Source organism: Salvia splendens, chromosome 19 (genome assembly GCF_004379255.2).
Source record: "Salvia splendens isolate huo1 chromosome 19, SspV2, whole genome shotgun sequence".
NCBI lineage: Eukaryota > Viridiplantae > Streptophyta > Magnoliopsida > Lamiales > Lamiaceae > Salvia > Salvia splendens.
This window is the reverse complement of record NC_056050.1, coordinates 18558201-18582424: the sequence shown is the minus strand read 5'-3', so window position 1 is coordinate 18582424 and position 24224 is coordinate 18558201. Positions and strand designations below refer to the sequence as shown.

The 24224-nt window shown below is 40.1% G+C and overlaps 1 protein-coding gene across 1 annotated transcript; it reads right to left on the bottom strand.

The window, feature by feature from the left end:
- Window positions 1-436: 436 nt before the first annotated feature.
- On the bottom strand, window positions 437-8361 carry LOC121780460 (long chain acyl-CoA synthetase 4-like). Its single transcript, XM_042178094.1, has 19 exons — window positions 8039-8361; window positions 6772-6835; window positions 6559-6648; window positions 6076-6132; window positions 5755-5803; window positions 5553-5629; window positions 5285-5324; window positions 5107-5201; window positions 4041-4208; window positions 3787-3897; window positions 3620-3707; window positions 3186-3252; window positions 2791-2866; window positions 2581-2698; window positions 1646-1891; window positions 1425-1564; window positions 981-1166; window positions 765-884; window positions 437-635 (listed from the first exon to the last, which is right to left on the bottom strand). Exons 1-19 carry the CDS (start codon window positions 8188-8190, stop codon window positions 600-602), a joined length of 1980 nt encoding a protein of 659 aa, XP_042034028.1. The 5' UTR covers window positions 8191-8361; the 3' UTR covers window positions 437-599.
- Between the last annotated feature and the right edge of the window lie 15863 nt (window positions 8362-24224).

Below are 24224 nucleotides of genomic sequence, written 5' to 3'. Positions count from 1 at the left end.
TTGGATTTGGCACCCTGTATATTTTCTGCTACTACTATTTTGGTCCCCCATACTTTTAATTTTATCATCTTTTAGCCACTCCAAATTTGCTTTCTGTCCCTACCTCATTTGAAAGGGATAATGGAAGGTGTGATGGAAAAGCAATATATATATATCTTTCAAAATTAGGGTAGATACTAGTAGTATTTTCTAAAAATATAAAAGATGAAGTATAGGGTTGCAATTTGCTCTCTTTTTTTCCCACCAAATAGTCATAGTTCAATAAAGACAAGATTTTGGCTTAGGAATATGGAGTACCTAACAGGTCTTCAGCAGAGGATAAAAAAAGAAGCGCAGCTGTGATAACTTTTGATGAATTTAATTATTTAAGTGATAATTATCTTGAAGGCGACTGGACTCAATATGGTGTTTTTTTATATACTAATACCAAGAGAAATACACTAAAACCATGTAGTGACTAGCATTCATAGAGAGTTTATAAGGGGCAAATAAAATTAAAGGAATTATCATATACATAATCCAAAATAAGTCAATTTCAAGCTGTGGGCTTTTCATAACATTACTGTGAGAGTCCATTTCTTTGGTTGTATGCAGGCAGCCTATTTCAAGTTCTTGTACATGTTGTCAATAGCAATCTGCACCAACACATGTACCAGAATCAGTTTAAGAATAAGCACAAAAGATTTTCAAAAAATGAGGAAAGTAGTAATTCAATGAATTAATGTCATCTCATAATATTGTTAGAGAGGTCAAAGACAACCCACCTGGTAGTACTTGAGCATCTGAGGCCTTTTAATCTTGAACGTTGGCGTGATAAGGCCTCGTTCCAAGTCGAATGGAACTGGATCAAGGTGGACATCTTTGATGAATTCAAAACCCTTTAACTGCAACACAATAATATGGTAGGTTTAGACTTGATATTCAAAGCTTTTCGAATAATTTAACTGAATCTCCAAGTCGATAGGAAGAGAAGAGAAAACCTTCTTTTCCTTTCCAATCCTTGCAAGCTCTCCAGTGAAGTATTTTTTTACTTTGGGATTTTCACAGAGGGTCTCGAAGTTGTCACCCGATACACCATTCTGTTCGGCCCATTCCTCCACTGCATGTTTGCTTGGGTTTATTACAGCAACAAGGCAAGACTCGAAGCTGTTCCCATATACCCATATCTGCAACAGAAAATACATAATCCAACTCAGAAGCATATTTAACAGTATTGGAAAATCTTCATGGGATTGTTCAATGTTCCATCATGTTTATGATCAGCAAGCAGATATAAACGGACACCAACAGAAGAATGGTTTCCTAATACAATTATCATGATATATATATTGTATGATATGCTCAAACTGCTTTGCAAGCCTTTGCCAAGAATAGCTTCTTGTATCCGAAAAAAGAATGCAGAACACAATAACAGTCGCACTTACCGAGTCAATTGCAGCAACTAGACCATAGACGTTTTCCAAGTTCTCTACTGCTACATATTCTCCTTGTGAGAGTTTGAAAATGTTCTTCTTACGATCAATAATTTTCAAGCTTCCATCTGCCTGCCATTCACCAACGTCACCTACAAAAATAGTGATTTCCAGGAATAAGAAAACAAAACTAGGACAAGAGACCAATCCAATATGATAACTATGATTGTAACCTGTGTGAAACCAGCCATCAACAAAGACTTCTTTGGTAAGGTCTTCGCGTTTGTAGTAGCCGGAAAATAGAGTATCCCCCTTTACACATACTTCTCCACGTGGTTTGCTCGAAAGTGCATCATATCCCATTTCAGGAACAGATTCCAGACAAACATCTACATTAGGCACTGGAGGTCCCACTGTGCCCAACATATTCAACTCATCCGGTATTGAAACAAATGTACCAGCACAAGTTTCTGTCAAGCCTACATGCATGCAAAACGAAAAACAAAAACATCAAGACACCAACAGTTGCAACCATCAATTAACGACTGAAGTCTAAAAAAAATGTAGAACAATAAAAGCCATGGCAAGTTTGAAAAGGCATATCATAGTTAAACTTTTAAGAGCGTACTAAGGCAGTCTTGTAAGTTCTAGTGTAGATGATTAATAATCAGTTCAAGTTATATTGGAGGGAATATTTTATTAAATATTGAGATTGTTATAACCAATTTATGGAAAATATCATCAAAATAGTACTCCCTCCATCCCACTCAAGATGTCCATATTTTTGAGTGGCACAAGATTTTAGGAGGAGTTGTTAGGTGGAGTAAGTAGAGAGAAAAAGGTAGTTGAAGAGAAGAGAGAGATTTATTTCCAAATATAGAAGACATACTAAAAAGGAAAAGTGGACATCTTGAGTGGGACGGAGGGAGTAAAATTTAAGAAAACAAGTGTAGCCAGAACTTTCTGCGTTTAAGAATTAATAATTTTACATGTAAACAGGTGTAAACTTTAGTTTCCATCTTTTGGAAAAACCAACAAAAAGGCAAGTAAAGATGCAACCCCCAAAACCAAGTCAGGACTAAATAAGAGCCATTTCAACAAAAAAAAAGGAGAAGAAAAGAAAAAATAGGGTGCCAGTAAGTAAATTTCATAAGGTAAAGGAACTTACCGTATCCCTGAAGAACATAAGAACCAGTCACTATTTTCAGATACTCTTCTACATGGGAGGCAAGCGGTGCTGCTCCGGACAAGATTATCCTCACATTACCCCCAAGACCTTGCTTTATCTGAAACAGCATACCAGGAGAGTGCAGTCACACATCTGTGACAACTTTGACAGATATGAATAAGACCATTTAAATATAATAAAAAAAACTACCTTACTGAACACAACTTTGTCGGACATTGGAGATGCCACGGCATGCTTAAGGCCCTTTCTCATATTACCTAGTTTTCTGGGAAACAGAGTTTTATGTGCAGGTATTAGAACCAAGGAAACATGATAATGCCCTACCATTCAAGTACAGAGGTCACAGCTTGACAGCAGTGAGAATAAAGCTATACAGTAAGGCCAAACAAAGTCTTATTCACTAGTGATTAAATTAAGGAATGTTATAAGAAAAAAGATCATGGTGTGGACTTTTATATATGACAAGGAATGTTAAAAAACTTATTCTTGCATCAGTACTTCGTACTATGATTTTGTTCTTGTTTTTCTCCTTTTATTCCCCTATTAGAAACTGAGTGAGTTTGTGAAAATGCACGATAACTTACAAAGAGTAAGCAAAATTAAACATGGTTTGTTTGATAAAACCCCCTGCAGATATCTTCTGTTGCAAACCTGAAATAGAAAACAAACACATTAAGGTTGCTAGGAAAAGCAAAAACCAGAGTCCAGTCATGTTCTGTGAAACTTCAAAAGTGTGAAGTTTAGTACTTAATCGATACATTGTGTAGGGATGGTTTTCTAATAGGCCTCAGTGGACTGGACCATATAGGTCAGAACAATTAACCCATAACTTTGTAAATTTATATGCCAGATATTGGATCTTTTGCCATAAAACAAATTTTTAGGTGTTATCAATCATAATGGAAAATGGTAATCCTTCAACAGTATTCCAATCAGCAACTCACATTCCTATGATCCATCTCCAACTAATCAATCATTCAGCCATCAACAGTAATTATGTTGAATGACAGGTACCAACCTGAATAAATTCTTTCTAAAACCCGAGGAACTGCACAGAAAATAGTCGGCTTAAGCTCCGCAATATCTTCCGTTAATAATTTCACATCCTGTGAATAAGAAAATATCATAATTCCATTAGTCATACTCTGTTTCCATTGTTCAAAACCTGAAATATAACCCTCTTACCCCACGCCAAAATCCAATTGAAGCCCCATGATTAATGAAACACTCTTCAATAACACGATCAAAGATATGGGCCAATGGAAGGTATGATAGATACACATCATTTGCTGTCAACTGCAAAATAAGTTAAGAGTGAAAACTGCAGCTTCTTTCCCGAGTGATTGTTTAGGAATAACAATAGTTAGATAAGATCAGACTCTCCAATCTCCCAATTAAGTATACAAGCAATAACAATAATCAAATAGATAAGTAACTACCGATTCATTGACACTCCCTAGTAGACATTTCACTCCAGCTATTAAAGTGACAATGCTGTTGTTAGAAATCATGACTCCCTTGGGGTCTCCAGTGGTACCACTAGTATACATGATAGTGCAAATGTCGCTTTTCTTTTTCACTGGAAGTTCAAAGTTCTTATCTGAGCCCTGCAGAAGATAAATGGAGGAGAATTATGTATAATTCCGAATCAGAAATAAATGAACTGAAGATGCTAGTGTATGAAAAGATAGATAAATGGATTCTTGTGTAACATCATGAAAATCAAATATAGTAGTATAACAAAGTAATTCAAAAAATTCATAATATTCTTATTTTATACTCCCTTCGTCCACCAAAAATAGTCCCATTGGTGGACGGAACGTGTTTTAATGCAAAATCGGTAAAGTATGAAAGAGGATAAAGTGGGTAAAGTATGAGAGAGAAAGAGAAACTGTGAATTAAGTAGGAGAAAGAAAGATAAAAGGTGAGTAACAAAATTGGAAGTAACTTCATTTTTAGTATAGGACTAATTTTGGTGGACGGACGAAAATGGAAAAATTGGATTATTTTTTGGGACGGAGGGAGTATTAGGTAAGTATCTAACACAGAGATAACATGCAAAGATCATTAGCTTGATTAACCCAGCAGTCACCAAATATGCAAACGTATAGCGCCTAAAATCTATTTGCTCCATCAATTTTTACTTTTATTGTGTGCGTGTCACATAAGTACGACAACATTATTGGAAGAAATTACAACATAAGCAATCTTTTTTTTCTCCTTTCTGTTAAAGTGATGGAACAAAATATTTGTTCTGTTAAAAAATTCTTAAACCAGGAACATGACAAAATACTGGCCACCTAACCAGAACCATAAAAATGCTAGAAGACTCCACTTAGAAAATCAAAACAAATTTGAAATGAAGCAATTTAAAACCAAAGTGCTTTCCAGCTAAAAGTGGACACAGACTCGATGATGGCAAGTGTCAGGAGTCATGCAGGGCAATTGTAAATCCAACTGGTGATACTACGGAAAGAAATAACAGATTAAAATCCATCTGCTTACCAGTGCCAAAAATTCATCCCAAGAATGCATAATCACCCCATATTTTTCAGCCTCTTCCTTCTGCTGAGAATTAGCCTTCCCAAAGCTTACAATTGCTGAAAATGAAGTTGTACATTCATCATTATCACAAACATGAATGCACAATGATTAAGGAATTGTGGCTCCACAAAGTACTTACTTTTCAAGTAACTTGCTGCACCTGGAAATGTTTTTAAAAGCTGCAAATCCAACAGTTAAGTGTCCATTAGTTACTTGTGACGATATCCTGTTTAAATCAATCCAATACTTATATACTGGGCTGTGGAATCATATATATGGATTCACTTCAAATTATCCATCAACATTCTATTCTAACAAGAATAGCAATGAAAAAAACTTCCATACTACATGTAAATATATGATACAAACTCTAAGGAACTTTTTTTTCTCTAATCTAATAAATGTACCTCAGAGATCTTTTTCTCTTCTACAAAAGCTAGTGTAACTTCAGCATGACAGATGATGAACTCAATAGCCCCAGCCCCTGAACCATCCAAAGAGAATAATTAAGTCTGGCTGAATATCTCCTTTGGGTGATGAAACCTATAAACTTGTGTTTTGTCTCTTAATGTTACGACAGAAATAGTGAAGGAGGGACCGATTACTTACCTAACGTGTCATATAGAGGGATACAGTAGAGTCCATGAGCATTGCATGCCTGCATAAATCTCATAGTCAGCACATAAATTATTTCCAGATAATGGGTGATACCTTCTAAGGCCGCCTCAGGCCCAAGGGCTGCTAACAATCAAGAATAGAAGGGACGGAAGTATATGATGTGAGAAAAAATAAATTGAGATATATACAGACGTTTAGCATGCAGTGGATATAGGAAAATCAAAGGTAAAGAAATCCATTGTACCTATAGACCGAAATAGACATTTAAACAAACAAGGATGAACAAAAAGAGAACAGAAATTCTTTGAGTACCTCCATACTAATAACCCACTCAGGAGAATTGGCGCCATAGATTCCACAACGTCCTCCCTATCATAATTAGTCAGTTCAAAGGAGGGTAAGATGGAAACCATTCAACAGTAATAATAAAAATCGTAAGCATAATAATAATAATAGAACAAAATTGATTCAACTAATTTGATAAAACATAATGAGCAGCATTGAAGTTATAGGCACAGAGTACTGAGAAGGGTGGAAACCTTTGGATGCCGTTATAAAACTGGTAAGAAAAAACAGGTGGGAAGTATATATACTGGTTAACGGTGATTTACAGCAATGACAAACAGAATGCTGCATAACTACGTAGTTCTATAATTAGATTTGCAGCCAGATTTCTCTTTTTAGAGAACATAACAATTTGATTACAATGTGCCTTCTACAGGGTAAAAGAAAACTTAAAAGCAAGGCTTAAGCTAGTCTATAAGTAAAAAAAAAAGCTAGTCTAGTAATACTTACTTGCTCAATGCCACAACTGCGGATGGAGTTACCAACTTTCACCACTACATTGTACACCTCTCTGTAAGTCATCCATAAGAATTTACCTGGCTGTGAGGTAGATAAATAATGACGCTTAGCCAAGAGGTTCCCAAGGAAGGTTCAAAGGGATTAAAAAAGTAAGTTGAAGTTGAAATCTAAACCTAATTCTTAATCTTAAGCATTAACATATACCTTCCCATCAACAATTTCACGGCGACCAAGCATCCTGTTATTGGGATATTTTTCTACTGACAAACTGCACCACAAAAGAAAAGTTGGGTTCAAGATCTATGACATTGACAGTTGAAGGGGGGTCTAGAAAATTTATCAAACAGGAAGCTCAGTAACTCTTTGAGAGACGTAGCATGTGTTGGAGACAGTATTAAATTTGCGTATGTTTTTTCTCTTCTTTTTTTGTTTTCTGTGGGGGGTTATAGAGGCATAGCTTAAACTTCTAAAATCTACATTAAATTTCACATTCAGTTTTCTGAAAATCCTGTGATTTCTAGTTGTCCTCATGTATGAACAATTCATAAAGATTATGCAACCGGTAGAATTGAAGCTATCATCCCCACAAATAAGACTAAAAAAATTGATTTTTGTTCTGCTTAGCAGAATTTTCTCAGGAGTTATTGGCAATATGTTTAAAATTTCTGGCATTCGTTTCATCAATTGTATTTCCATTCTCCATCACTCCCTGCGTCCCACAAAAATAGACACTCTTTCCATTTTAGACTGATTCATAAAAATAGTCCACTTCAATTCTTGGTAACTTTTTTTTCTCTAAGAGGTTTGCTCCCTTCTCCGCTAACAATACTCCTATATTTTTTCTTCCTATCTCTCTCCTACTTTACCAATTGTGCATTAAAACTCGTTTAATTCCAAAGTGTCTATTTTATGTGTCTTGAGAGAGTTTTAGTAATTGCATGTCACGCTAAATAGAGGAATAAGAGAGACTTCACAGGTTTCCTACAGCCTGCTATTTTCCCAACACGGTTGAGACTGTAAAATCAAATACAGTTACAGTGAGGGATGAAATTGAATTTAAACAGGGATGATGAATATCCAGATATTAGAATAAGATCGCAATGTCAACGTTGGTAGAATATCATCATGGTGCCAAAAAGGTGATATGCCCTATGCAGATAATCATATTTACATTAAAGTATCACTTTTAAAAATAAAAAAAAAAACTGCACAATCTGATTCTCATCAGTCAGGGGTCCCATTGCTAGAAACCTGTCTCAATCAAAAAAATTCGTTCCAGAATAAAATTCAATCGCAAAAAAACGAAATGCTTGAATTCAAAATCCTCGCGAACAGAGAACAAGCACCAATCTCCAAACACAGAAACAATCAGCTCCAAATTCGATAATTCACAAATAAAAACGTTAGAATCAATCAGTTGGCGGCACATGCAAGTAAAATCACAAACAATTTCGTAAGAAGAAAATGGCACCGGAAAATATCCCAGCAGCTGTCGAGTCCGGGAATCGGAGGCGGAAAACCATCCTTGGCGAAAATGCTCCGGTAAACCGGTCCGATCGACGGTTTGCCGTCCTTGGAAGGCTTCCCTGGCTCGACTTCGACGATATACTTGGCCTTCGCCATTAGGAAATCTGTGTATCTCTCTCTCTTGCTGGGTAGATGAAATGTGTATACAAATGCGAGCGTGGAGGGCAGTTATAGAGGAGAATTGAATAGGTCTGGTATCATTTTGTAGCTTACAATTACATAACAACCTCAAATGCTATTTACCATTAAATACAGCTTTCCTTTCTCCAAATAACAAAATGCCCAACCGAGGGAGAAGCTGACCTCCTATTTCTTAGAATTATTACTATTATTTTTTATTATTATTATACTAGTAATTTTTTATATATGTTAAAAAATATAGTACACATTTAGTTAGGCATTGGTTTCAATGCACATTTGGTAAAAGAAGAAATATAGAAGAAAGAAAAGGTAAATAAAAATATTATTAACGGAGAATGGGTCACATTTTATAAAAGAGTTTATAAATTGTAAAAGTGCATACATATTTATAATGATATAACTATATTGTGGTGTATTGTATATCGAATTTCGGTATGACATATCGCCTATTCGCATACCAATAAGGCCAAGTAACTATACTGAAATTAGTTCAACAGAATATATAGTAGTATTTCCTCCGTCCACAAAAAATAGTTCAATTTGTGGACGACGCGAGTTTTAATGAGAAATTTGATAAAGTAAGAAATAATGAGAAAAAATACTAGTGAATTAAAAGAGAGATTTAAAGAAAAAGTGAGTAAAGTAAGAGATATATGGAGAAAAAGTAGATAATACATGAGAGAGAGAGTTTCCATTTATAAAAATGTGAGATTATTTTTTGTGGACGTCTCAAAATGATAAAATAAGAGTATTTTTCGTGGACGGATGGAGTATATCGAACCTCTCGATTTATTTGGTTAATCTTAAACACTTTCCTGCTCAAAAATCTTGACACCTTTCTATATTGAAAATGTCATTTTTGTCGTTTCTGTATTGAAAATGTCATTTTGTCAATAGTTGATAGTCATTGTATAGTAGTACACGATAAATAAGAAATTACGCGTAGTAATTTCTTTGATTAATTGATTATTTTGTATAAGATTGAGGTGTATGTTTTGCTTCGAAGAAGAATAGGTAGTAAGGTTAGTTTTTTGCGGAAGTATAGATTGCGTTTCATTATAAATTATCTAAAATGATGTGTGAACTTGTAACAAACTATAATTGTTTATAGAGTGAATTACATGAATGATACCTGATTTTTCACTTTCGCAAATAAATAATACCTGATCTTTACTTTATATCATTTTTGATACATATAAATCACATTTTTGGTACATGATGTCATTTTCACTCCAAAATACCCTCTAAACAAATACTCCACATTTTTTTCATTTGTGTCATAGAGGATATTTTGGGCATACACAAAACTAGTACCAAAAGTGATATCATTATAATAACTTCTCTCATTCTCCTCACTCTTTATACTAATATTATTAATCATTATTATTATTATTATTATTATTATTATTTTGATATTATAAATTAATAATTAATTAATATCATTCATATATACTTAATTATATTTATAGTTATAATTTTATTTAATTATTATAATAATATTATTGTTATAATACTAAAAACTATTAATAAATGGTTATAGTATAATTATTTAAATTATTAATCATATAATATTATATAATAATAATAATTATAATTATTATTATTATTATTATTATTTTTATTAAATTAATATCTAATGAATATAGTCTTATAAAAATTTAAAATTGTGAATTGTATTCATAATGATATAAAGAGTTGAATATTTTTAGTTAGGTGTTTCAATCCTAAAATGAGTATAAAATAATTTAATAAAAAATATTCAATTGATTTAACTACTTTAAATAATTAATTTAATTAGGTGTTTTGTTCTTGATTTATATTATGAATTCAATTAGATAGTACGTATAAAACACTAAAAAGAAAGAAGAAAAAGAAGAGAAAAGAAAAAAGAGGAAACATAAACTAAAGGAGAAAAAAGAAAGAAAGGAAGATAAAATACTAGTAAAAAGAAAGAAGAAAATGAAGAAAAATGAAAGAATAATAAACTAAAGAAGAAAAAAAATAAGAAAGGAAGAAAAAAAATCACATGTTTGGTATTGTTTAATTGAAATTTCTAAAAATATCCTCCATAACAAAAAAATCACATGTCTGGTACTTAAGGTTATTTTTGTCATGGGGTACCAAAAACGTATAGAATAAAGATCAGGTACCATTTATGTGCGAAAATGAAAGATTAGATATCATTTATGTAGTTCACTCTTATTTATAAGGAGTTGAGTATCGACAAAAAAATACTTATTAAATCATCACATAGTACTACCTACATCTCAGCCTAAGCCAGACATTTATTCTCTCTCTTACTTAATTTTATCTCTACTTTAACTATTTATCATTATTTTTTCAAAATTAAGTAAAAAAAATGAAACTTTCGTATTTTTTATTCATACAAGCGATCGATTGGGTGAAGAAGGAAATCTAGATTTGTCGCATGGAATTCGCTTTGGTTGTTGCTACAGAATCAAACCCTTTTTTATTTTTATTTGGTAACCGTAGTACGAGGATAAATAAATTATTGTACATAAAGTCAAAGAGGCTATTCCTCATAATCTTCATGAATTTTACTCATCAATTATAATAATCGTGGTCCCCCAAAAGTTCCACCGCCAACTAATGTTGCAATTATATTTAACAAACTGTTATTAATGGATTTGGCAATAGTGTGGTCATCAAACCAAGCCCACAACTAATATCTCACCCAACTATTAGGTGCGAGGATTTTTATTTGCAAATATCTCAGCCAACTATTAGGTGTGAGGATTTTTATTTGCAAACTAATTGTATGCTACATATCTTAATAGTACTGATCTCGTTTCACGCACGTTTTTATATATTTAGTGTGATTCTAATACGTTAAAAACTGTTATTGAAAATTTTAATTTCACAAAATTCATAAAAATTAAAGCTTGATTTGTTATTTTATTAATTTATTTGAAATTATAGAGAATGCGAGCAAATTAAGCTTTGATTTTTTTTATGAATTTTATGAAATTAAAAATTTCAGTAACAGTTTTAAATATATTAGAATCAAACTAAATATATAAATCGAAACGAACAGCGCTAAATGTGTGTCAAACGGGATCGATGCTCACATAAGGTATATAGCATATCATTCTTCTTTATTTGAAATTTCTCATTTAATTTTAAGTTTGTGTTTCTTTTTCTTTTAGAACCTTTTTATTTGTGATTTTGAGGCCATTCATAATAATTGAGCTTTATTTTCAACGTCAAATTAAGTTAAAATTCTATTTATCGTGTCATTATTTTAATTTTTAGCCATAACATCGGCCTCATTTTCAGCAATAACTCCGGCCGCAATTTAATTTTTTTTATTCCGTAATTTTCTTATTATTCACTAATTTTGTATCTTTATTAGTGGTGAGATCGGTGGTGTTTCTCTTCTTTCTTGAAAATGACTAATAAAGATCATATTTTTATAATTGTAAATAAATTAATCATTATATTTTATCATTTTAGTTAGTACCGAATATAGCTGTGTTGTAAGATTTGTAGATTATTAACTTATTGCACACGAGAATAGGTTTATCAAATGCCCACGTAAAGTCACGGTGTGGAATTCTACAAAATAAAGGAGGGACTCTCATTTATTTATTTTTCCAGCAAAGTTCACATATAAATATAGCTTTATTGGCCGAAATTAATCAAATTATACTAATTTTTTGTTAGAATTGCACATCGAATATATATAATATGTACTAATTAATAAAGTATGTGGTTAACTTTACAAACCAATAACCCTAGCTACTATTAAAAAATAGTCACCTTAATGAAATCTATACAAAAATGAAATCAATAACCCTAAGTTTAGATGATGTTTCATTAGTTTGGTAGGGAATCAATACATTCTCACCTAATTAATTAAGAATATAATTTTAGTTACTCATTTGCCTACGAATCGAAATGAAATCGACGCCTATTAATTAGTTTGGCTATCCAGTATTATATAGATGGCTTATAAATTACATCGCAGGGTGATTAATTAACATTTACGTATCTAATTTAAGGACTTTAATTCATGATCAAACGATTGCATTGAGTTGCAGTACAATGGTCTACAATCAAAATTTTACTATAATAAAAATAGTATAAATAATTAATATGTGTTACTTCTAAAAAAAGATGCAAATATGTCCGAACTTAAAATTTCAAACTCCGAAATTTTGACGTGTATGCCTTGAATCCGATATCAAAGTAGTATACAAAATTAGAGTATTATCAGAATCCAAGCTCGAAGATTGATGGGGTGCGTACTAAACAAGCCCAACAGCAATGACGGCCCATCAGCCCAAAGCCCAAGGAAGAGTATGAGTTCGGCATTACCAAAGAGTTCGGCCTCAGCCTACAGCTCGGTAAAAGCCAACCAATCAAGCTCTGCTCTCAGGTCGGCATCAAGCTCTACTCAAAGATCGGCAACCAAAGCAGTTCGGTCTCAGTATTCGACCGAACAAGGAGTTAGTGGACCCATACAGGATGTCCAACACACCCACTACCACGTGGTGTCAACTCAGGCCACGATCGTAGGCCATGACCTACGCTACATCCACGATCTTAGGCCATGACCTACACGACATCCACGACTTAGGGTGGAGATGCAAGCCACGATCTTAGTTCCATATATAAATAGAACTTAGATCTGATATGAGGAGGTTAGAATCTCTCTAGAGAAAAAATCATATAGCAAGTCTGTGTTGTAAGCTGTAATTCGCAGATCAAGCAATACAAACCTGCCCCCATTTCTCCCCGTGGACGTAGATTTACCTCAGTAAATCGAACCACGTAAAATTTCCGTGTCGTAATTTATTTTTACGAGCATTCATCATCATCAATAATTCGCGGATTCATCACTGGCGCCGTCTGTGGGAAACAGAGAACCAAATTTGTGATAAAGCGAATTTTTGACCATTTTTTCCACCCAAAAAATGCATACCAGATCGCAGAGTACCCGTATTCCTGCCCGTGAGAACCAGGAGGAAGCCAATCCATCCCATAGGTCTGGAAAACAGCCTAGGGATAAATCCACCACCAGTTCTCATGGCGGAGGAACAAGCCGCTCCAAAAATCGTCCCACTGAGTCTTCCCAGCAGCCCGATTTGAACGAGGCTGTCAAGCTGTTTTTGGCTGAAAAGCAGGAGGAATTCTTAACCTTCCTGCAAAAAAGCCAAAAGCAGCCGGAGACGAAAACGGCGGATTCTCCCTCTCCCTCCATACGAGACAGTCACTACCGCAGTAGTGTCATGTCTTCCAGGAGAAAGAATCCTCGGTACCGGAATCACAGGAGAACTCCATCTCCTCCATACCGAAGAAATGTCGGGTTCGCCGTGTACGGAGCATTGAGGACTCCGTTCTCGGACGATATTACCCGAACTCCCCTACCACAGAACTACCGAACTCCGTCGATAACCTATGACGGACTCGTGGATCCTCATGATTTCTTGGGACGCTATCAATATAACATGGCGAACCAGGGTCTCAACGAGGTCCACATGTGCAAGCTGTTTCCCGAGCTGCTCATCGGGAACGCAAGAAGGTGGTTCGATAGCCTCCCCCAAGGCAGCATTAGATCTTACCGAGATCTAATGGATGCATTCCATAGGAGGTTCTTTCAGAAAGCGGAAGTCCGAATCACTTCGGCTCAGCTGCTTTCCATTCGTCAAGGTCGCGACGAAAAAATCAGCGACTTTATGACAAGATTCCACAAGGAATGCCTGCAAGTAGACGATCTCAACGATCTGCTTGTCATCTCGGCATTCCAAAATGGAATCCTGCCCGGAGCTCTCTACAGGAAGCTCGTTGAGTGCGGTCCGCAGACAGCTCAGGAAATGTGGGACATTGCGGACCAGTACTCCCGGGCCGATGAGGCAGACCGTCGCAAACGGTCGTTAGACAGCTCATCGTCCCGAGGAGACAGAAGGAAGCCCGATCATAGCGATCAGGGGCATCCTCGCCGGACTCCATTTGAAAGAATTCAAAAGGCTCCGGTACAAGACAGATTGGGACCCCGTCTCAATCCCGAGAAGCCGCCCGCTCAGTTCGTACCGCTGAACAAGCCGAGAGCGGAAATTTTCGAACTGCACTCTGACCTGTTCGAAAAGCCAAAGCGGATGACGAAATCAGCCGCGCGCCGACCCCGGGATAACTACTGCTCCTACCATCAAGACCACGGTCACGATACCGAGGAGTGCAGAAACTTGGCTGCAGGTATCGATGTTCTTGTGAAGGCAGGGACATTGAAAAAATACCAAAGCAAGCAGTCAAAGAAGAATAAAAAGCAGAGAGGTGCGAACTGCGCTCCTCAGGATCCGAAAAGGCAGCCGGATCCCGAAGACGATGACGAGCCGCAATATGATGGAGTAATCCAGACTATCGACGCTCTCCCTGCCGGGAAGACCAAGTCGTCCCTGAAGTCAGAGCGCAGAGGCTCCAATCGAGAGGAGCCAACGCATAAAAGGCTGAAGCAGGACGAAGTGATTACGTTCTCGGATGCTGATCCCGTCCCGGCCATCTCTCCTCACCAAGACGCCATTGTCATCCAAGCCGGAGTGGCAAACAAACTAATCCACAGGGTGTTTGTGGATACAGGAGCGTCGGTTAGCATTCTTTTTAAAGAGTGCTTCGACAAACTAGAAGTGGACCCAGCTCGGCTCAGTCCGGCTCCGCTTCCCCTGAAGAGCTTCGCCCAGGAGGACACCCGCCCTGAAGGTATTATCAGCCTTCCGATCACGGTGGGGAAAGCGCCTACTAGCTCCAGTACGATGATTGAGTTCTTTGTGGTAAAAGCTCGGTCTCCGTACAACATCATCCTGGGAAGAGACTGGCTCAACGCAGTTCGGGCCGTTTGCTCTACTTATCATCTCACCATCAAGCTCCCCACTAAAGGGGGGATAGCGGTCATCCGAGGTGATCAAAAGAGAGCAAAAGAGTGTCTGCAGATTGCGCTTAAAAGTGCCGAGCAATCAGATCGGCATCATCAAGCATAGCAATCACAGCAGCCGGAGTCAGAGGCAAGCGAAATTACCGAAGTCACACCAGAGCCGAACTCAATGACCGTTCAGTTATACGAAGATGATCCATCCAGAACGGTCAAGATCGGTTTCGCGGGAACGCCTCTACTCCGAGAAAAGACCATCCAGCTCCTCAAGGAGTACAAAGATGTCTTTGCATGGTCTCCGTTGGACATGACCGGAGTGCCCTCTGAGGTAATCACTCATCGGTTAAATATTGATCCATCAGTCCGGCCTATAAAACAGAAGCAAAGACTCTTTGCGGCAGAAAGAAATCAAGTCATCCATGACGAAGTCCGCCAATTACTGAGAGCGGATGTGTTATTCGAAGTGAAGTATCCTTCGTGGGTGGCCAATCCTGTCATGATCAAGAAAAAGGAAGGAGGATGGCGGATGTGCATAGATTTCACCGATCTAAATAAGCACTGTCCCAAAGATTGCTATCCCCTTCCGAACATAGATAAAAAAGTAGAAGCTTTGATCGGCTTCGAAATTTTCTGTTTTCTTGATTTATACAAAGGCTACCACCAAGTCTTAATGGATGAGATTGACGCTTCAAAAACGGCCTTCATTACTGATTTCGGCATTTTCGCTTATAAAAAGATGCCATTCGGTTTAAAGAATGCCGGAGCCACTTATCAAAGGATGGTAGACAAGCTTTTTCAGCACCTGATTGGAAAGGAGGTCGAAGTGTATGTTGACGATATAGTCGTCAAAAGCAAAAGCACTTCGGAGTACGAGCACAACCTCAAGTCCACTCTCAACGTGCTCAAGAAAGCCAACCTCAAACTTAATCCCCAAAAGTGTACCTTTTTGGTAGATTCGGGAAAGTTTCTGGGTTGTTGGGTTTCAAAGGACGGACTCAAGGCAAACCCCTCAAAAGTTCAAGTCGTTCAGAACATGGCAATGCCGAAGTCCATACATGACGTGCAAAGGCTAACCGGATGTCTAGCCGCACTGAATCGATTCCTTTCCCAAGCAGCCGAAAAGCAACTGCCGTTCTTCAAGGTGTTGAAAAAGGCACCAAAGTTCGAGTGGGGAGCCGAGCAGAAAAAGGCCTTTGACAAGCTCAAAAGTTACCTAGCCGAGCTTCCTATTCTCTCTGCTCCAACCGAAGCCGAAGTAATATTCTTATACTTAGCGGCATCGGATCAAACCATCAGCGCGGTGCTTGTACGAGAAGAAGGCCTAAAGCAGCTTCCCATCTATTTTACAAGCCGAGCATTAAGAGGTCCAGAAACCAGGTATCAACCTCTGGAAAAGATTGCTCTGGCATTAGTAAATGCAGCAAGGAGACTGCGGCCATACTTCTATGCTCACAAGGTATGCGTCTTAACTGATCTGCCACTTCGGCAAGTGTTGACCAAACCAGAAGCATCAGGCAGAATCGCCAAGTGGGCTATAGAGTTGGGAGAGCACACAATTGAATATCTACCTCGGAAAGCCATCAAGGGACAAGCCTTGGCAGATTTTCTTGCAGAAGCAAAGTTCGATCAAGCAATTCCTGTTATTGCCGAACAGAAGAATTCTGCCAATGCCGAGCTAGCACAGCCCTTGGAATCCGAAGTAGAGCCGCCGGACTGCTGGAGCGGATTCGTAGATGGAGCTTCAAACAAAATGGGAAGTGGAGCTGGTATTTTACTTGTCGCTCCCGACGGACACGAGGTAACCTACTCACTTCGGTTTCTATTCCCCACTACTAATAATGAAGCCGAGTACGAAGCCCTCCTGGCCGGACTCCAGTTAGCGCAAAGTCTGCTCGTCAAATCTCTCAAAGTCCATTGTGATTCACAAGTCATAGTAAATCACATGTTGGGTACAAGTGAAGCTCGTGACGAGAGAATGAAGAAGTATTTGGACAAAGCGCAAAACATCAGCCGAAGTTTCTCCTATTTTCGGATAATCCGCATTCCCAGAGCGGAAAATAGCCGAGCAGATACCTTAAGTAAGTTGGCCTCAGATCCGAGCTCAAAGGTGGAAGAATTAATGCATCGAAGCATTGATGAAGCCGAGGTACATTCAGTATCCAGCTCGCCGAACTGGATGACGCCGATCTTGCGGTATCTGGATCAAGGACAATTGCCCGAGGATAAGAGAGAAGCTCGGAAGATCACGTGCCGAGCACTTCGGTACGAACTTCATGAAGGAGTCCTCTTTAGAAAGTCTTACCTCCAGCCGTTGTTGCGGTGCGTAGGACCAGAAGAGACGGACTACATCCTCAGAGAAGTTCATGAAGGATCGTGCGGTAGCCACATCGGAGCCAGAGCTTTAGCTACAAAAGTTCTGAGATGGGGATATTATTGGCCAACCATGGTACAAGAGGCAGTGCAGCTCGTCAAGAAGTGTACGAAGTGCCAAATTCATGCAAATGTCCCAAGGATGCCGCAGACCGATCTATACACTATGCAAAGCCCTTGGCCTTTCATGCAATGGGGCATAGACATAGTGGGACCACTTCCTCAAGCTCCTCGGCAAATGAAATTCCTTATCGTTGCCGTGGACTACTTCACGAAGTGGGTGGAGGCTGAACCATTAGCTACGATAACGAGCTCAAAGGCATTGGACTTCGTCTGGAAGAACATAGTGTGCCGATTTGGCATACCCCACATCCTCATCTCGGATAATGGGACTCAGTTCACCGACAAGACGTTCAAGAATTGGTGCCAAGAGCTGAACATTCAACAGCGGTTCACTTCGGTCTCCCATCCCCAAGCAAACGGACAAACGGAAGTAACGAACCGGATTCTGGTGAAAGGGTTAAAAGCTCGGTTAGAACAAGCCAAAGGACAATGGGTAGAAAATCTCCCTCAAGTCCTATGGTCCTACCGAACTACACCCAAAACCTCCAACGGTGAAACTCCGTATAGTCTGGTGTACGGCACTGAAGCCGTAATTCCGGTGGAGATCGGCGTACCCAGTCCCCGAACTCTAAATTTCTCCTCAGAAATGAATGACGACGGACTGAGAGCAGAACTAGATCTCGCCGAAGAAAGAAGAGAATTGGCGTGCATAAAAGCAGCCAAGTATAAGGAGCAAGTAGCCCGGTATTATAACCAAAGGGTGAAAAAGCTTCAATTTCAAGTGGGAGATCTCGTCTTGAGAAACAACGAAGTAAGCCGAGCAGAAAAGCTGGGCAAACTCGAACCCACATGGGAGGGTCCATATCGGGTGTCAGAAGTCCTCGGCAAAGGGTCTTATAAATTGACTCACATGTCAGGAGAACAAGTACCCCGAACATGGCACATCTCCAACCTCAAGAAGTTCCACTTGTAAGAGACAGTCCGGTCAGTCCGTCTCGTGTCTAGTTCGGTCATAGGGGTATATGTTTTTATTTGTTTGTTTCTTACTTGCACCTTTTACTTGTCGTTTTTTAAAAAAAATGTTTAAAGTTTTTTTCTTTCATCTTTTTCATTTTTTCTCTATGTGTTTTGTCTCTATGTGCTTGTCGTCTCTTACAAATGGTACCAAGGTATATCGTTCTTTAAAGACTGATCCCCTTTTTAGATCGATTATTAAAGACTATTGTGAGTCCAAGCTTCTAAGGAGGATGTAAGACCACAATTCAGCTTAACAAGCAGTCCGTCTGAAACGAACTGCAATAAGCCAACGATTGTGAGTCCAAGCTTCCAAGGAGGATACAAGACCGCAATTCAGCTTAACAAGCACTTCGTCTGAAACGAACTGCAATAAGGGAAAGTCCGATCCACGCGATAAACCTCGCCGAATTAGGACGACCAAGTTCGGTCAAAGAAGTTTACCTCATAAGACCGGGGACGACCATGTCTAGTCAAAGAGGTTTACTGCATAAGACCACTTCGGTTAACTGGGAAAGTCCGATCCACGCGATAAAACTCGCCGAATTAGGACAAGGGAAAGTTCGATCCCGGCGACAAAAATCGCCAAATTAGAACACAAACCAAGTCCGGTCAAAGATGTTTATTTCATCAGACCAAAGACGAGTCCGGTCAAAGATGTTTATTTCATCAGACCAAAGACGAGTCCGGTCAAAGATGTTTATTTCATCAGACCAAAGACGAGTCCGGTCAAAGATGTTTATTTCATCAGACCAAAGACGAGTCCGGTCAAAGATGTTTATTTCATCAGACCCAAGACGAGTCCGGTCTAAGATGTTTATTTCATCATACCAAAGACGAGTCCGGTCAAAGATGTTTATTTCATCAGACCAAAGACGAGTCCGGTCAAAGATGTTTATTTCATCAGACCAAGGACCAAGTCCGGTCAAAGAAGTTTACTTCATAAGACCAAGGACCAAGTCCGGTCAAAGAAGTTTACTTCATAAGACCGAGGACGAGTACGATGAAATTTTTTCGCTAAGCTGTAAATACAGTGTTAGAAGCGAAAACAAAATTTCATTTTTCAAATCTTGTTCGGCATACAACTCAGCTACCCTACAAAATGGCGTTACGCTATTACAAAGGACTATTCTACTGTCCAGGGTTGCTGAAGTTAAGCCACCTATCTGCAAAATCCTCTGGAAGCCGAGTCCGGTTGTTCCGAGCAGATGAAGAATAAGCAGGTCGACGAGATGCTATCCTCGACCCAACACCTCTTCCGCGAGCCCCAGAAGCTCTAGCCCCTCGGCGATGAAGAGTCTCTGCAATAAGCATCTGCTGATCTTGCTCGCTCATAGTCACAACTCCTCGGCGAATTTCAGTCCGTCCCTGTCTTGACGATTCCGGTTGCTCCTGAGCCCGTTCTCGTCTTGACGTTTCCGGCTGTTCCGGAGTTCGTTGTTGACTTGGAGTAGGATTTTGAACAAGGGAACCAGAGGTTTGATCTGGAGTGCGAGCATCTGTTGGCACGATATGCCGAAGGAATCTTTCTATGGAGGGGCGCCGAGAAAGAACAATGTTGTACCGAGAAGCCCAACGCCGCAGTGATTTCACAACTTGTTGGCAAGCCGAGCTCTCCAGCGCATTGTTCCTCCGGAGTACATGATATTCCTCCCACAGTTCGTCAACTCGACTCTGAACATCTGATATGGTCACTCCCCCGCGCACACGGATGTAATCCTCGTACGCAGTCCTCTCAGCAATGGTCGTATTCAGCTCGGCCTCCAGATCCTTCTTATCGGACTCTAAGTCCTTATTATCGGCCTCCAGCTTCACTAAACGAGCCAGAAGCTCGTCATTCTTCGTCTGATCGGCTATAGCTCTTTTCTCAGCTTCGTCTAAAGCCGAAGAGTACAGCCGTTTCCAGTGAAGTATCTCCATTTCCTTGGGTACAAAGCAGCTATATTAGTTCGGCAGCTGTACCGAGCAGATAGTAAAATACAACAGGAGTAAAGGCGAGTACGAAAAGTCATACGAAGACAAGTGTAGAGAATTTTTCATTCACAAGGAAAATTTTTTACACTAGGAGGGCTTCAAGGCCATTTTACAAGGAAGAAACCAGAGTAAGAGAAGGGAGACGAAATCATACTCCGCCAGCTTCGTCTCCGGCTCCTCGCTCTGGTTCAGCTTCTTTCTCCTGGGCTACCTCAGCCTCGGCCTCGCATCCTGCCGGCCTCGCCTCCGCCTCCTGATCGGCTTCCTTCTCCGGATGCCCGGCCCGCTCGACTTCGGCCTCCGGCTCCAGCGGCTCGGCCTCACCCTCTCCGTTGTAAGTCGAAGCGGGTGAAACGGGTCCCACGGAGGCAAAGATAGCCTCCAGGTTCTCGTCCCGATCAGCTCGACAACTCCGGACTCGGTCTGCAGAAAGCAGGACCGAGGATGAAGCGAGCTCCTCAAGGAGCGGCAGATTCTGAAGCCGAGCTGCTATCTCTCGGCTGTACAGAGGCAGCACGACGTCGGCCCCCTGCTCGCCCTTATCGGTAATTAGCCTTACCAGACTACCGACAAAGGCCGAGAACTGGCTGCTCAAAAAGAGTTTCTCCGTGTAAACACGGAGAGCCTCCCCCTGGGCAGCCACGGCGGCTGCCTCCTTCTGAGCCTCCCGGAGCTTCGTCTGCTCTCGCAGGATGATGAGCTGGTTTTTGGCTGACCGAGCTTCATCCTGAGCCGAGATCCTAGCAGCTCGGGCCCTCTCAAATTTGGCCTCAGCCTGTTCGGCCAGACTACGAGCAAGATGCAACTTCTTCTGCATCTCCTCGTAGTCATGGGATGCTTTGGAGAGCTCCACGGAGACGAGCTTCGCTCTCTGAAGATGAACAAGGAAAAAAGTCAACAGAAGGCCCATCAAAAAATGTGGAAAAGAAGCCAAGTCAGAAAGCTTACCTCCACAAAATTCGTCGGCCATTGAAAAGGCTCAGGGACGTGTTCCGGGATGTCTGCAACCACCTCGGAGATGACCAGGTCTTCCCCCGGCACTCTTGGGGACTCATGAAATTTCCCCTTCCCTTTAGCCGAACACGACTCCGGCACTTTCGGATCCGAAGAAGAGGTTTTTTGCCTCTTCGGATTCTTCTCGGCTTCAGACGCCGAGCGAGGGGCTCTCTGCCTCTCCGGCTCCACAAGCTCGGAGGACTTTCGGATAGCCTTATTCAGCATGTACACTGCCAAAAAGCAAGAAAGCAAGGTTAGTTTTCTTCGTTAAAGCAGTAGAGCATAAAGATAAAGAGAAATCCTCACCCTCGGCCTCTTCGTCCGAAGACGAGATGTCGAACACGACGTCGCCCTTGACGAGCTCAGACTCCGTGTATTGTTTCCTAACTATGGGAATCTTGTTGAGCTCGCCATCGAGCTCGTCCAACGGTTCAGGCCGAGGATGACGGATAACGGACTTCGGCCCTCTCCAGGGAAAACTAGGAGCCGCGGTCCTATCATAGTAGAAGAAGCGGTTTTGCCACTTCGGCCACTTCGTTTTACAAAAGGCCCTAAAGGGCTGTACAGGGATCAAGTAAAACCAAGACCCCTTCCTCTTAAATTGAAAGAATTTAAGGATCGCCTTCAAAGACAAATCCCTTCCTAACCTACGGAGTTCGGCAGCGAAGGCCGACAAGTGCCTCCAAGAGTTCGGAGTCACCTGGCCTAAAGGAAGCTGAAAAAAATCTAGTAAATCTATAAAGGCAGAAGGGAGGGGGAAACGAAGCCCGCATTCTAAGCAGGCCTCGTACACGGTGGCGTAACCCTCCGGCGGGGAGTCAGCCCTATGATCACCGTCAGGTACCACCGCCTTCCCCCCAGGAAAAAAGTATTTTTCGGGTAGGGATATCACAGTATCCTTACTCAAAATACTATGGAAATACTCTACGGTCTTCTCCCCGGACTCTTTCCGGCCAGAAGACCCCTTACCGCCTCTCCTAACGCTACCCGACTCCGAAGAAGAAGAAGAAGACATTTTTCTTACTTTTTGAAGGTGAAGAAAGTCTGAAGAAATTCTTAAAAGCGGAGAGAGAATCTTCGCAAAAAAGAGAGAGTGCAGAAGAAGCGGTCGCAAAAGTGCTTCAATGATGAAGAAAGGAAGTATTTATCAGATTCGGCGAAGATTTAAAAATCGTCGCACCGTTTCGAATCCCACCTTTTCAGGATTCAACGGCCGGATTTTACTGTCGCATTTAATGCAGTCACGCGCAAGGCACGTCCCCTGACATCAGCCTCCCCCTTGCCTTTATCCAGAATGCCGAAGTGACTCACTTCTCCGAAGTGATTCACTTCGCCCTTCGGGGGGGGTAGTGATGGGGTGCGTACTAAACAAGCCCAACAGCAATGACGGCCCATCAGCCCAAAGCCCAAGGAAGAGTATGAGTTCGGCATTACCAAAGAGTTCGGCCTCAGCCTACAGCTCGGTAAAAGCCAACCAATCAAGCTCTGCTCTCAGGTCGGCATCAAGCTCTACTCAAAGATCGGCAACCAAAGCAGTTCGGTCTCAGTATTCGACCGAACAAGGAGTTAGTGGACCCATACAGGATGTCCAACACACCCACTACCACGTGGTGTCAACTCAGGCCACGATCGTAGGCCATGACCTACGCTACATCCACGATCTTAGGCCATGACCTACACGACATCCACGACTTAGGGTGGAGATGCAAGCCACGATCTTAGTTCCATATATAAATAGAACTTAGATCTGATATGAGGAGGTTAGAATCTCTCTAGAGAAAAAATCATATAGCAAGTCTGTGTTGTAAGCTGTAATTCGCAGATCAAGCAATACAAACCTGCCCCCATTTCTCCCCGTGGACGTAGATTTACCTCAGTAAATCGAACCACGTAAAATTTCCGTGTCGTAATTTATTTTTACGAGCATTCATCATCATCAATAATTCGCGGATTCATCAAAGATATATAGCCCTAACCATATTGGCAAATTGTGCAAAAGTTCACGGTTTAGTTTTTGAATTATTGTTTAAGTTCGTTATATATTTACAACTCCACTTAAACGTTGGACCATCAAGTAGCATAAACCATTTAATTTTATATCTTGGACATTACAACTTAGATTGACTCATATAAAATTGATCGAACCTAGTACTAGTAGTATTAGATAGTCTTGAAATTTTAAAATCAAAGGGTACCCAAATTTAACTTTTAAATGTTGAAAATGGACTTTCAAGAGTCGGTGTAAATTGTCACCATAGAAAAATAGCAGCTAGAAGCAGGGGCAGAGCTCGGAATATAAATGGAAGGAGGCAAAATTATATGCGAAGAAAATTTGATAATTCAAAAAGGGCCAAATACAGAGAAATTTAGATAATTTTGCATAATTGAGGAGGGATATTCCCCCCACCCATTGGCCCCGTCCCTAGCTGGAAGTCGCTACATGATGTTGCATGCATGATCATTCATGCGTAAAATGCATGCAACACAAGATAGCGAGCTATAAAGGAAGTCGTTGGAAGTTGGGAGTTAAGTAGGAGTTAGTTGCTGTGTAACTAACTCAAGCCAGCTGGCAATCATCACGTGAGATATGACGTGTTGCAGCCAATAAGAGTCGAGCACGTGGATGTTAGTTAGTTAAGTGAGCTAAGATGAACAGTATAAGTAGAGGAGTTGCTTATTTCTTTCG